The sequence below is a fragment of the Octopus sinensis genome, linkage group LG11 (genome assembly GCF_006345805.1).
Source record: "Octopus sinensis linkage group LG11, ASM634580v1, whole genome shotgun sequence".
Classification (NCBI taxonomy): domain Eukaryota; kingdom Metazoa; phylum Mollusca; class Cephalopoda; order Octopoda; family Octopodidae; genus Octopus; species Octopus sinensis.
Genome location: NC_043007.1, coordinates 60,733,310 through 60,749,082, shown reverse-complemented (window position 1 = coordinate 60,749,082; position 15,773 = coordinate 60,733,310). Strand labels below are relative to the sequence as shown.

Here is a 15,773-nt window from a genome sequence, read left to right as displayed (position 1 = left end):
CTTATATATTATAGTCATATTGATTAAGACGGAAGGATCTCCACCCTATCCTTCTGGCTGAGATTACGTATTACTACGCCATAATCCTTATACACAGTTCGTTATACTGCTTGCAAACATAATAAATTAATTTTGTTTATTTTTTGCCCAAGGTGTTTAATTTACAGAAATAAACGAAATAATATTTATAATTTATCCATAAATTTATGAAAAGAAAATTTCCATAATATAATTATGAAGCATTCAGTTGCAAGGAGAACAATAACTGAAACTATTTTTAATGTATTACAATTTTTTTCTTATGGTGTTTAATTACTTCGAAAATTTACAAAAGTAAATGAAACAGTATTTATAATTTGTATAGAAATTAATGAAAAGCAATTAATTTTCTTAACATAATTACGAAACATTCCTTTATAAGGAGGCCAATAGGTGAAACTATTTCTTTTAACGTAGAAAAATATGTCCACTGCGGTTTCAAATCTGTTCCTGTAGATTTCGGAGGCTTTTGAGTTGCTGGGGGAAAGTTGAGACTTTTGACACTTATAAATATAATATTCGGGACCTTGGAAGAAACAAAACACGAAAATTTTCATAATGTGTAAGAAAGCGACTTGTGATACCTGTGGAAAGACAACGTGGATTGGTGAGAGAAAGTTTCTATAATTTATTTCCAAATACAAAACTTTCTGTCAGAATGTAATTTCTCCATATAGGATGTTATAGCTTTTTTATTTTTTTTTTGTAATGCAGACATTAAGAAAAAAAATTAGTTTATCTAGCTTAGGCATTATTATTTTTGTATTATTCTGAACCTCATCGAAGCACGATTAATCAAAAGTGCAAGTACATTTTTGTGTTTGAAATTCGAGTCGTTAAAAGAAACGTAGGGCCATTTCATCGGAATTAATTCCGATTAATTGTATAAGATTTATTCGAATTTTAAGTAACACAAAACAAAATGTAGCATAAAAATAACCATTTATTTGATTTTCTATGCATAAAATGACTGTGGAAGCTTGTTTTATGATGAATTAAACTGACAATAGTCAAACCAGGAAGTAAATCGAAGTTAATCTTGCAATATCAAAACATTTAAAGACTGTTGAAGTTCGATTCCTTTTATATTTTGTTTCTGGTCCCGCTGCGTAGTCAATTTCTTCAAAAAATCTTTGTTGTAGATAAAATTTGTAAAGCAGTAGTTTTGAATCAAAGCGGTGAATGGACGTTTTTTGTTATTTTCATTATCTATTTCGTGAACCGGCGATTGAGGCAACTGAATTTTCTTAATTCGCGTAACCCAAGTTATCGTTATTTCAAAGTATATGAAAGTCGATGTTGGGGCTTATGGATGGGCCTATGGATCTTGTTAAGTCTGGGTAACTGGAAAATATGAATGGGATATGGCAAAACCTCAGTTGATAATTCAAATGATCTTCATGCCAACAGATGATATGTATTGATAATGAAATAGCTTCTACCGGGTGGAAGATAAATTAGATGTACATAAGTAATGGACTTGATCATACCAAGCTTGGAGTAAGCTGTCACCTTCTGGCTCTTATAAATCGATATTCAAATTATATTTATTCAATTGAGTGGTTTAGAGAAGACAAAAACAAAAAAAAATGACAACCAAGAGGAAAAGAAACGATCTGTCAATCGCTGACCAGTATGAAGCAGTTATTCTACTGGGGCAGAAGATGTCCCAAACAGAAGTGGCAAAGAAACTGGGATGTTCACAATCCCAGATATCCAGACTGACCGCAAAGAAAGAAGAAATTATAGCAAACTATCGATCTAATGCCAATCCAAAGAGAAAAAGGCAAAGATCTGGAAAAGATGCTGATGTAGAGGGGGCATTATCTCAATGGTTCAACAATGCCAAGTCCAGAGGCATTCCTTTATCAGGACCTATTCTGTCGGAAAAGGCCAAAGATTTAGCAGAGCATCTAAACAGAGCAGAGTTCAATCCTACAAGTGGATGGTTATCTCGATGGAAAGTAAGACATAACATCAGATTCAAAAAGCTTAATTGTGAGAAGAAAGATGCAGTTGATAACTGGACACGTACAGTATTACCTGAGATTCTACAGACTTATAATCCCGATGACATCTACATTGCAGGTGAAACTGGATTGTTCTACAGAGCCCTTCCAGATGTTACGCTTACCTCCAAGACAGAGACAAAGAGCAGAACCAAAAATTACAAAGATAGAGTTACAATTATGGGGGCATCCAATATGTCAGGAAATGACAAAAGAAAATTATTAGTGATTGGCAAAAATAAAGACCCCAGAAGCCTCAATGGGAAAACACTTCCGGTGACCTACAAACACAGTAAAAACGCTTTGATGACTGTAGAGATATTTACTACATGGCTGAGAGAATTTGACAGAGAGCTGACTCGAAAGAAAAGAAAAATTGTATTACTTGTTGATAGTTGTACTGCCCACCCAGCAATTACAAATCTCAAACAAGTCAAACTGATGTTTTTTCCATCAAAAATAATAAAAGTAAAACAACCATGCAACCAAGGCATTATAAAAGCTTTGAAATCACTATATAGAAGTGCCTTGGTCAGAAATCTTATTCTTGACATTAATGGTCATCCAGAGATTAAAGCAAATGCCAAGAAAATCACATTATTGGATGCTTTTCATTTAATTGCAAAATCATGGAACAATTTGAAGACTTCTACAATAATCAGTTGTTTCCAGAAAGCTGGTTTTACATGTGTTGACACTCCACCTGCTGAAGAAGATGTGGTAGTCCCTCCTACTATGTTGACAAAAGAGCAGTTTGAAGAGTATGTAGCCCAAGATGATGATCTGGAGTGTTACAGTATCCCAACATATGAAGAACTGGTTGCCTCATTCATGAATGATGATGCAAAATCAACAGATAGTAACAACAGCAATGATGAAGATGATAAAGATGTGATGCTACCTGTCTCTACAACAGATGTTGGACTTGCTCTGTCAACGGTGAGAAGATTCTTAGAAGAGAACAATTGTGAAAATTTTGACAGTTTTTATGCTGTTGAAGACTTATGCGAATCCATAGCCGCTCAAAATCATAGACAGTCAAAGATCACAGAAGTTATCACCTGGATACCATAATGATGACATTTAAAACCTCATACTTGTGCAAATTACAAATTTATTTTAATTAATCACTTGTTGAGTCTTGTACAGGAAATGGATTAAGACATGGATACTTGAACAAATGAAAGTAACATTCTACCTCCAGAAAACATAAGAAATAATTAATTTATTAGTTTCTTGTTAAAGAAAGTTGTTGTAGATCGGTTAAATATATCATTCGAAGGGTAACAAGGTTGATCTATAATAATTTTCTAATACATTAAACAAATAAATATTATTTCCCATTGCTTCAGAAATAACACAAAATATGCTGTAAGTAAAAGAACAAATTCTTGTTTTGTGATCCATTGATGTGTAATGTAGCTACAATAGTTGAAGGAGCCTCTTTGTGGTTGCTCATCTTGCTAGAAAAAACATTGAAACCTTTCTCAAATCATAACCTCTGTCTTAAAGAAAGGATGCATTGGATGATGTAGAGCTCTATATACACTGTCTGTAGAAGTAGTATATCTGAATGGTTTGCTTTAGAACCACAAGTTTTCAGGTTTGATTCCACTATATGGTATTTTGGGCAAATGTCATTTTCTAACTGCAGGTCAACTTATAATCTGTGAGTAAATATAAGTAGCTGGAAACTGTAGAAGCCTATGTCACACTGATTTTGCCTGAGAATTACTTTAAAGATATCCATGTCTGTGGAATGTTCATCCACTTAGCTCGTCAAACAACTGTATCCCTGTCATCATCAGAATTCTACCATCCACCAATATGCATTGTCTGTGAAAAGGTAGGATAGTTATAGTTAGAATCATATATCTGTTCAATACTGGCCAACCAAAAGCTAAACAATCGTGGTTGTTCTTCAGTCAGAGATAAAGTAATATTCCATTTTCAGAGTTAAAAAAAGAAAATTGTTTTTATATTAACTTTATTGAATTTATTTTTGTAATATTAATAGGTTACACCCTTTCAGCTGTACTATAGTGTTTAAATTTTGCAAATACTCAACCCAAATAACATTCATTTTTCTAAATATGTTTTGTTAGTTTCAAATAGGGTAGGTGATGGTTGTTGTTTTTTTTCCGAGAAATAAGTGTTTTTAATAGTTGTGTGAAATCTTTTGGTGTATCAAAATATTTAGTATTAACAAATACTTGACACCATTTTTATTGTTTTGTTATTTGCTTTGATCAAGCAGAGTTCTGATGAAAGGCATCAGCCATGACTCTCCGTGCATATATCAAGCATAGTGCATCTAAGATGACTACATTATATAATGGGTCCTTCATTTAAGAGAGCAGGGTATAATGTGGAGGAGATTTGGTTGCTATTTTATCAGGTTGAACAACCACATTGAGGCTCACACACAGGTTTTAATGGAGAAAGCACTATCAATATATTTTACCAACTAAATTGTTTGATTTTTTACAGTTGTTAACTGATTTGACTTTGTTTGTCAACAGTTTGTCTTGAGAAAAGCATAGCACATAATCTCACATCCTTTTCCTTAGAAATCAATTTTTTTAGCTGCTCTTAAGTAGGATTATTATTTAAAACCTCATCATTGATATTACTGTTGTTATGATTCTTAATGCAATGTTTCTTTTGGATAATTGAACTCTTTCCTGTAAATAAAGTATAAGTTTGCATTTTGTTACATATTGTGATATTGACAATGTGAATAATGAAAAGGAGTAGTATTTGTTTTTTAAAAAGAAATTGCCTTAAATTTAGAATCAGGCAAGTTTTCATTATCACTAATAGACCTCACATCGTGATTGGCATACCTAATACATGATAAGCAGAACATGCAGCATGTTTAAAGTTTTCAGAAATATTTTGAAAGAAATTTTTACAGAACAAGAAAATGCATGCATGCATTCTTACACACACACACACACACACACACACACAGATAGATATAGATATGTACTTTCATTTTTCTCTTTTTTCTTTAGTCCATTTTCCAATTTTTACCATTTCTGATACAAGGCCCTATTTCCTTTTCCAAGTGTAAAGGATAACATGTTTTACTGATTTCTAAAAAATGTAAACAAACATACATGCATGCATAATTCATATACTCACACATGCATACACACATGTATATCTATGCATATCCATAGGTATATATGAATATGAGTATAAATGTGTGTGTGTGTGTGTGTGTGTGTGTGTGTGTCTGTATGCAAGAGAGAGAGAGATATGTCTGTGCATTTATATGTGTATATAAATGTATGTTAATATACTTTGTGGTGGCATCTGTGTGTGTGTATATATATGTATATAGGTGTATATATATATACGTGTGTATTTATATGTACATATATATGTATATGTACAGATGTGCGTGTGTGTGTATATTCACACATTATAATCGTATCTGATTGTTCAAGTGATTCAATTCTTTGTATGTACATATACTTACTAGATTGCTGACAATTATTAATGGTTTATCTCATATTCTATCATTAATAAAACTCTGCATATTTCATGACACAGGTATGCTGGTGTGTGTGTGTGTAAATATACACTGGCGAAAATAAATTTAAGACCGATGATAAAAGTTCTATTTCTTACAAAATATTTTGTTACTAACACCATACAAATTATTTTTATCTTTTACACCTTATGCAGAATGTATTTCTCTTTTGAATGATGCAGACAATAACTATTTTTATACGACTTGAAGAATTCTAATGCTAAATTAATATAAATGTTTCAAATTTACCGGCAAAATTAATTTAAGACCATGTAATATGTATGCAAATTTTTTTGCCAAAATGGGTGATCACACAACTAGCCTAACTGCACTATATAGTGTTATAATTTAATGTTATTATACAATTGATTAATAATGGGAAAACAACGTAGCTTCAGTCCTGTCATAAGAGCAAAAATTGTATTGCTCCACCAGCAAAAAGTTTCCTTTACATAAAAATATGTAAAACAAATGATAGACGAACAAAAGACAAAACAAATGAGGTCATGAAATGGGATTATGCTCCAACCCCACGAGCCCTGTCCCACCACTGATACTTGTGATAAGGTCTATGGCATGTTCATGAGGTATCTTTCACACTCAGCACTCATGCTACATGCTTCCATCTATCTTTGAACATTTTCTCTGACAGGCATTTCCTTTTCAGGTGAGAAGTGAAAAAACTCACTAGCCCCAGACCAGAGATGAAATTGCCTGTTGCCATTCCTTTCATTCTCAACTTCCATATCACCTCTCTTGTGATTGCTACTACCATGGGAAAACAATTCTTACCTTTTTTTGTTAGAAAATCAGGTGGGTTAAATTTTATAATTGACTCAGACGACAGCTGTACTCTTCTTGTGTCAGACAACAGGTGTTCTGTATAAGCCCACACTTCTGACACTTCCGGACATTGAACAATAGTGTGCAGGATGGTTTCCCTATCCTGCTCACATCTTGGACAGGCCGATGGGCTGGGATGACCGTGTCTAGTAAGCTTATCCCAAATGGGTAAGGCCCCTCAGTAACATTGCCAGGCCAGAGACTTTTGGAAGTTATCCAATGTCTTCAGCCCAAACATCCATTGGAACAGACTGTCCAGTTGATTATTATCGAGACCCAGGGTCTCCCCTAGGGCATCATCACATCAAGACTCTACCAACCTGCTATAAAATTATGTGGTTGTACCAAAACCACTGGCATTGCCCGAGTGACAGAAAAGCAGGAGAGCCTTACGACACTCCGTGTACAATGTACCCTATTTCGATCTTCGATGGAACCAGTTTTCTTGTCCACCAAAACTAGTGAACCTGGGAAACATCCGTTTCGTCAGTGAAGACCACACCCATTCACCATCCAGGAGGAGCCAAAGATGCCTCAACCTCAGCACATGTTTGCGCATCAACAGCCAAGGTATCCCTAGTCCACACTTCAATGGTGTTTGACAGCAGATAGAATGTCTCACAAGTGGAGTCGAGCCTTTCCACAAGAAGTGGAAGATCTGTCTCTCCAACTTGCCCAACAATAAATCTTATATGATTCCCTTTGAGTCGAATGTTTGCATTTATACATGATTTTTTGACAGTCTTTCCTCTTTTTTTTTCCTTATACTGTTCATATTTCACTACAGACGGTGGAGTGTCATGCAACCATATCCTGTCCATCACACTTACCAATCCACCGAATGCATCCACAAATCCATCAAACCCCACTGTCCCGCACAAGAACTCCTCTATCATCTCTGTCAAACTCCTCTCTCAGCAGCTTCACTCTCACCAGTCCCTTCCACTCTGCCATTCTTTTCTCCACCTCCACACTCCTTTTGCAGACCATCAGAATCCCTTTCAATTACATTCCTCTTTCTTTGTTGTTCCTCTTCCTGCTGCTTGCGTACTTTCAAGTTTAGGTTGTTCCTCAACCCTTTGTGGCCTCCTCTTGGCTTCTGTTGCTGGTCCCTGTTCTAGCCTTCCTTCCTCTTTTGGGGCCAACAAACCCATCACTCCCCTCCTCGACCTCTTACCTCAATTCCTTTCTTCTCCCTTGCATCACTGCCACACTCAATATTGCTCCTGTCCTTCCCTGTTTCAGCTCTCCCATCTCCTTTTCCTGCTCCCCTTCTCCTACCTTCGAGCATGCTCAAACCTGGAGCACTGTGTCTTCACATGACCCCTCACTCCACATATACAACAATTGGGTTGTCGTCCCTCTACAACAACCTTCAACACACCTTCCTCTGCTATCTCAATCTGGTAGGGGACTCATCCTATGTCCCCAAACATGGCAAAAATCCATATCTCTACACTGAATCCCCACCAGTTTAATGTATTTGTCTCTCCCATTGGTCCCAGTTCTGAACTCTCCTCAGTGGCAGCCAGAACAGCCACTACCAACCACTCTGTCTTGATTTCAGGCAGCACTCTCGCCACTCTGACTCGAACTCTGCACTCTCTCCCGTACATGGGCAACAGTGCTACCCTGCTTGACCACAGAATTGAGGTGAAATGTGAGGCTGCCTCCTCTTTGGTGACAAATCTCACCTCCACCGTGCCGTATCCTCCTCCTCTGCCAATAAAAGTAGCTTTCCTCATTACGTCTCCCAGACACTCCTCAACATCGTCCTCCAACAACCTCTCCATCCTGCTGGTGGCGACTGCTTGTGTGCGGTACACTACCGTCCCATCGCTCCCATCCTTCACTGTTTTCTGTGGAGGGACCAGCTTGATAGTGTCTCCTACCCTCTACATAAGTTGTTCACCTCTCAAAACCTCCTCCATATCAACCTCCATCTGCCTTGCTTCCAACAGTGCAGCAGTCCTTGCATAGCTTTCCATGATAGGAAAAGCTAAGCCTTTTCTCACCCACAATAGGGAGAAAAACAGCAAATAACAAATACACATAAGTCACTTCAACAGTAATGATAATTGTAATAACAACAGCAAGTCTCAAAAACACAATTCTCCTCCATTACACTGTGGTCAGAAATGACTAAACTAGAAAAATGGCTGCCATCATACTTGATTCTTTATTATCCACTAGGGGCCAACATAGATGGGGATAGTACAATCTGAGGGGTCAGATACAACAAAATGAATTTTACAAGAAAATGCAGTTAAAAATTTATATATAATACATACAAAAAATGATGACAACACAACAGACAACACAGATGGAGTGGTGTTTGGGTTCAGCTCTGACCCCACGAGCCCCAATTCACCACTGATACCTTTAAGACACTTTATGGTATATTCACACAGTTACAACCACTCGCAACACTCATGCTACATATTTCCAGCTTTCGTTAAACACTTTCTCCAACAGACACCTCTTCTCTATCTTTGTAAGGCAAGGCCAGAGATGAAGCTGCCTGTCATTACTCCTTTCGGCATTCCTTGACAAAACCAAAACAAACATTCTACTGTTTCTGTGACAACTCCACAGACCTCCGTGACAGCTGCTAAAATGGGAGGAGGAGAAGAAAGCTAATGGGTTGTGTGTGCGTGCTTTTTCTTGTCTGTGTGTGTGTGCATGCTTATTCTTGTCTACACACAGACAAGAACACGCACACACAGACAAGAACAAGCACGCACGCTCACACAGACAAGAACAAGCACGCACGCACACACAGACAAGAACAAGCACGCACGCTCACACAGACAAGACCAAGCACACACACACACAGACAAGAACAAGCACACACGCACACACAGACAAGAACAAGCATGCACACACAACCCATCAGCTTTCTTCTCCTTCTATTTCAGCAACTGTCACGAAATTATTTGAAGTGAATTGTCGAGTTGTCATGGAAACAGTCAAATGTTTGTTTTGGTTTTGTCAAGTTAAATCGAAGGAACACCTTCCTTTCATTTTTGTCTTCCATACCATCTCTTTCGCTATTGGTACTACAGTGAGAAAGCAATTCTTACCTTCATTTGACAGAAAATTAGGCGGGTCAATTTTTATAATTGACTCAGTCGATAGCTGTATTCTTCCTGTACCAGACAACAGATGTTCCGCATAAGTCCACATCTCCGATACCTCTGGACACTGAACAAAAGCGTGCAGGACGGTTTCTCTATCCCGCTCACATCTTGCGCAAGTTGGCGTATCACATTGACTGTGTCTTGGAAGCTTATCCCAAACCTCTGTAACATTGCCAGGTCAAGGACTTTTGGAAGTTATCCAGTGTCCACAACCCAAACGTACGAAAAAACAGGCTGTCAAGTTGAATATGCCTGAGACTCTGAGTCTCTACTGTAGTACTGTCACCACTGGCATTATCTGAGCAATGGAATAGCAGGAGGGCTATGTGACACTCCGTATGCCATTCACTCAACCTAGATCTACGAAAGCACCAGGCTTCCCATCCACCAAAACTAGCAAATGAGGGATACGTTTGTTTCACCAGCAGAGACCACACCCGTTCACCATCCAGAAGAATCCATAGATGTCTCAACCTCAGTGTGTGTTTGCGCATCAACAGCCAAGGCATCCCTAGTCTTCCCTTTAACAGTCTTTGACAGCAAATAGAGCGTTTTACAACTGGCTTTGAGCCCTTCCACACAAAAATGAAAGAGCTGTCTTTCCAACTTGATCAACCATGAATCCAGCAAATAATAATGGTTAGACGGTAGGCCAATGTGTTCATCACATTGGTCATTACAACCGATGCGAGGAACACATTGGCCACCTCTGCCCGCCCTTTCAGGGACAGCCACTGTCAAGACCAGGTTCTGACTATGTGAGCCACTCTGCTCGTAACTTCAGCCCAGTTCTTCTCTACATGGAGGTCTTGACCAAACCAGAACCCTAGCAACTTAACCGGGCCCTCTGTCAAAGTCCTACGACGCTGTCTGAAGGCATCGACTTGCCCCTCCAGGTACCAAGTTGCAAGCCGACCAATTTTTCCAGGTTAATCTTTGCTCCTGCCACCGTCTCATAAACCTCAATGGCCTTGCCTACCTCCTGTAAGTGTTCCATTTTCGTCATCTGCATAAGCTGAAACCGACTTTCAACATCCTGGCACTCTTGGGATGTCACTCAACCTTTTGCAGTAACAGCTCAAGAGCCAAAACATACAAAAGCAATGAGAGTGGACACCCTTGGTGACCGAGTGTTTGATCCAGCGGATCATGCTAGCTCCATTTCTTTCAAGCCTACGCGTGTCCTCCGCAGTCATGGCCCATGTTTCACTACTGTGAAGCATGGCAGTTCGCACACATGCGTTGTACAATCTACCTTTCACTCAGAACGAGAGACCCTTTGTTGCCAGTAGAGGAAGAAGCTTTCTAAACTTCGTCCAGGCTATTTCTTATTCTAGTGGTAACACTCGCTGAGCATCCACCCCAACTAATAACTTGGTCACCTAGGTAGCGGAAGCTATCAACTACTTCTAGTTTCTTCCCCTGGAGTGTGATGGAATCTGTTTTCTGAGTATCTGTGGTGTCTATTACCCCTGTGCGTCTGCCGTACAAGAATGCTATCTTCTCGCTTAATTTTTCTTTGATGTTGCTGCACTTCTTATGTGTCCATAGCTTACACTGGGTACATCTTATGGAGTTTCTACCTACACCTTTTCTACATATTGAGCTGGGCCACCTACCTAAGGGGTGTGTGATGAGTTCACCTTCCTACTTACTAGAACTTTGGTCTTTGCTACATTGACTCTAAGGCCTTTTGATTCTAAACCTAGCTTCCACACCCAAAATTTCTTTTCTAGTTCCGGTAGTGATTCTGCTATGAGGGCCAGGTCATCAGCATTGAGGAGCTACCAGGGGCAACCTGTCTTGAATTCCTCTGTTATTGTCTGGAGGACTATGATGAATAAAAGAGGACTGAGGGCTGAACCTTGGTGGACCCCTATTTCTACCCGGAATTCTTCACTATACTCATTGCCAATCCTAACCTTACTAACGGCCTCTCTGTAAAGGGCCTCTACAGCCCTTGTTAACCATTCGTCAATCTCCAGTTTCCGCATCACCCACCAGATAAGAGATCGGGGGACCCTGTGAAAGGCTTTCTTCAAGTTCACAAAAGCTTAGTATAGGGGTTTATCTTTAGCTAGGTATTTCTTCTGCAGTTGTTGAACCAGGAATATGGCATCAGTGGTGCTTCTACCCGGCACAAAACCAACATGCATTTCATCTAAGCAGACACTCTCCCTAATGAGATGGGCTATGACCCTCTCTGTGACTTTCATCACCCGATCCAGCAGTTTGATACCCCTGTAGTTAATTCTATCTAGCACATCACCTTTACCCTTGTAGCAGTTGACTATGGTGCTGCTACGCCAGTCGTTGGGTATGACTCCATCATGAGTACCTGGTTTACAATGCGGGTGACTAGGCCATAGCCCACACCACCAGATGTTTTAAGCATCTCAGCAGTGATTTCTGATGGGCCGGGGGCTTTTCCTGGCTTCATACCCCTTAATTGCTTTATCTACTTGGGAGCTGTCTATTTGGATAGCTGGTCCCTCTACTGGGTCAACACTTGGCAGCCTCTCCTCCTCCCATTCATTCTCCACATTTAGTAGTCTTTCAAAATAGCTTCTCCAAGCCTCTTTCTTTTCAGAATCATTAAAATCAAGTGCACCATCATTCATGCACATTTCTCTCCTGTGACATCACAATTTTCTCTCACACAGTCTTGCAATCCGAAATACCTCAGTTCTTTGGCCCTCACGTTGCTGGACATTGGCAAGCTTCTTCTTTTCCACCTCGCTCTTGGCTGTGTATACCTTCTGCCCAGCCTCCTTTTTGGCTACCTGATACAGTTTCCTACAACTCCCATTCTTCCGGGCTTTCCAGGCCTGTTTCTTTGCTCTAATGGTCCTGTCTACCATACTATTCCACCACCATGTAACTCTAGGTCTGGAAGGGACTTTGCACCATCCGCAGACTTAGTCTGTAGCACTCAGCAAGCTGTCCTGTAGGAATTTCCAGCTACCTTCTATGTCCAATGTTTGTAGCTCCTCCTCCCTCTCCTCAAATTTTTTGATGAGGATATCCCTAAATCTTTGACCATGTGAAGGGTTCTTTATGTTCCAAATCCTTCTTTTTTGGATTGGTCTGCTTCTTGGTATCCTTCTGGTCTCGAGCCCAAAGTCACTAACGACCAGCCTTTGCTGGGGAGTACATTCTTCACCCGGAAGGGTCTTTGTATTTAAGAGTAACCCTGCGTCCTGTTGTCTGGTGAGTATGAAATCAATTTGGCTAGCAGAGTCCCCTGATTGATAGGTTATAAGATGGCTGTCTGGCTTCCTGAAGTTAGTGTTGCAGATTAAAAGGTTTCACGCATCACAAAACTCCAGTAGCCTGGTTCCCTCATCGTTTCAGGTGCCAATACCATGGCCACCGTGTACCCCAGTGAAGACACCAGATTCCTGCCCAACATGCCCATTAAAGTCTCCAACCACAAAGATGAGGTCATTGCCACTCGTCTTTGAGGTAGCCTGTAGAAGGGTATCATAAAAGTGGTCCTTCTGATCATTTTGTGGTCCTGCATGTGGGGCGTAGGCAGAGATAATTGTAGCTGTGCTGTTCTGCAGGACTAGCCTGAGCTTAAGCACTCTATCGCATACCCTAACAACCTCTATGACCTTATCCACCCATTTCTCTGTGAGGAGTATGCCTACATCCCTTACACCATCCATGTTGCCTTGCCAGAAGACTTTATACCTATGTACCTTGCCTGTGAGGACCCTAGCTGAAGCTCCTCTCCATCTTACCTCTTGTATGCAGCATACATCAACCCGTCTCCTTTCAAGTATTTCTGCAATCTCACTAGACCTACCTTTCAGTGTGCCAACATTGACAGTGCCAAGTCTGAAAACTGGGAAGGGAATGTAGGGTTAGGTTTGGGGAGGAGGGATGTTATTCAGTGTCTGAAAAGAAGAGGGTTGTTGCGGTGTTCGTTTTTTAGGCATGCTTCTTCTGTTCTCTCTTCCGACCTGACAACATTCAAGCATGTTAAGATTGTTGCCCCTACTGGAGGTAGGAGCCGGTGTTAGCGTTGTAAGCATAAGCATTATGGTCATCGAATGATGTAGATTCAAGCGGTGTAGCAAAAATATGGATATTCCAATGTTAGGTTAGGAAGGGGTCAGCTGAAACTGGTTGTGTTTGTTCCGGTAGAGGGGGATTGCAGGTATAATGGAGGGTACCACCAGCAAGGAAGGGTTCAGACAGAGAGAGAGGAAAAGCTCATTCCTATATATACACAAGCACACTCACACACAGGAACAAGCACACAAGGACAGCCAAATAGCTTTCTCCTTCACTTCGTAAGGCCAAGGAAAATTCCTGGGTAGTTGTTGTCATGTTTCTATACAGAATGAAAATGGAATGAACGATAGCTGGTTAAGTAGGTGGGCAGATAACTTGGTTGCGTTTGTCCCAGTAGAGAGATAGTGAAGGTGCAGGTAATAGAAGGAACAGCACCAGTGAGGAGGGGGGAATTGGGAGAAGAGATAACTGGAAGGGGTGGTGACAAATTTCTAGACAGAATGAAACGTAAGATAGTCAGTGAAGTGGGTGGGTGGATGAGCAGCTGGGCTGGTTGCATTTGTCCTAGGAGAGAGAGAAGTGAAGGTAATATATGGAGAACAGCCCAGTGAGGAGGAGAGTGGGAGAATAGACACAGGTAATGGTGGTGGGAGAAGGGATATCCAGTGTAGATGGTGGGAAGATAGAGATATCCAGTATTGGTTGTGGTGGTGGGAAGATAGAGATATCCGGTATTGGTGTTGGGGTGGGTGCACTGTAAACAAGCAAAGATTTGTTTGGGGGACAGAGGAGAAACACACATATGTGTACAATGTATGGCGGTTTAGTTCACAGGTGATCCCAGTGATTAGGTATGCTAGGTAAGTGCTGTAACGGATTACTAGGGCTCCAAGTTTATAGCCAAGATGGCAGTTATGGAGACATTGCAGATTTCCGATGCAGTGGATATATAATTGTTAAACAGGTCAACAAACATTAAGGCAAGGCAAACATCTCGAGTGATATACACTATTATTATAACAAGAAATTCAAAGTCTTATAGCTGTTTGGGGGATATTCCATCATCACAAAGAAATAGCGGGTAAAAAATATGGAAAATGAAAATGGTATATATCAATATGATGACAACATAGAGGAAGGGTGTAAAAGAATAAGGAGATGGAAAGCGAGAAGAACAAAGAAGCATAAAAGTTCATAGTTCAACTTTCTGAAGTTACAGACACCAGAGAATGAGTCCTTAGGTGCAATCCTACGTAGATCTATGAGTGTAAGTCTTTTGGTGCAATCCTGCATATATCCATGTGGGTTAAAGTCCTGATATAGTAGACATCCCAAGCAAAAGACGCGAATATATCAATGTTCTATAACAGAATGGTAGCAGAGGTAGCTATTAATTGGTGAAAGTAAAGAAGAAGAAAAAAGAAATAGGAAGATAGGTAGATAGAGTGAGGGGGGGGATTTCAGGATCAACTATAGGACAAAGTAAGGTGCATATGTGTATGGGGTAGCCGAGAAGATGAGAAAGAAGTAGAGGTACCCTATCTTTCATCCCTTTTCATTTCTTAGCCCAAGTGTTGATAAAATAAGTGTTATTGATATTGTTATTAACATAGTTTATTTAATTCAGCTACATGCCTCTTGTCCTAAAATCAATCTCTTGTACTTAACAAAAGAAATTGGTGGTTGAAGTTCTATATATTTTACATTTCAGGTTGTGGGAAGCACGTTGAAAGTGTGATGAAAGATGTTCCAGATGAGGACAAATGTAAATGTGAGGTTCACAACCCTAAATCATGTTCAGCAATTTGAAAATAAGTTTATTCCTTCAGTTTATCAACTGAAAATGCAGTAGCATGAATATTTTGTTATCTCTATTTTCATCAACCATGAATCATTAAAAGTGTTAAACAATGTCGATTTTGTTGAAGTTTTTCTTTCATATGTTTTCTCATGAATAATACCTGATTATCTTACTGCACTTCTGTTTTTGATGTGGCAGTATTTCACTTGAATAATGGTGTTGCTCTAGTGTAAGTATTACAATCCAATTTTAGTTCCTAGTTAAATTTCCTTTACATTTGTAATGCATTTCAAATACTTGGCTGTTTTAAATTTTTATTCTTGTCCTCATTTTTATGAGGATGAGACCTGATTTTATACTGCTATAAAAATACAATT

General features: G+C 39.5%; 1 protein-coding gene across 2 annotated transcripts; it reads left to right on the top strand.

Annotated features, from left to right (window-relative positions):
• The first annotated feature begins 448 nt into the window (after positions 1-448).
• LOC115217090 (tigger transposable element-derived protein 4) lies at positions 449-15,510 on the top strand. 2 transcript variants are annotated; one of them, XR_003882154.2, is made up of 2 exons: positions 449-646; positions 15,307-15,510. XR_003882154.2 is itself a non-coding variant. In XM_029786687.2 (2 exons), exon 1 carries the CDS (start codon positions 1,629-1,631, stop codon positions 3,120-3,122), a length of 1,494 nt encoding a protein of 497 aa, XP_029642547.1. In that variant the 5' UTR covers positions 653-1,628; the 3' UTR covers positions 3,123-3,419; positions 15,307-15,510. The 2 variants fall into 2 exon arrangements, 1 of the variants encoding a protein (XP_029642547.1); XM_029786687.2 differs by lacking the exon at positions 449-646 and adding an exon at positions 653-3,419.
• The last annotated feature ends 263 nt before the right edge of the window (positions 15,511-15,773 follow it).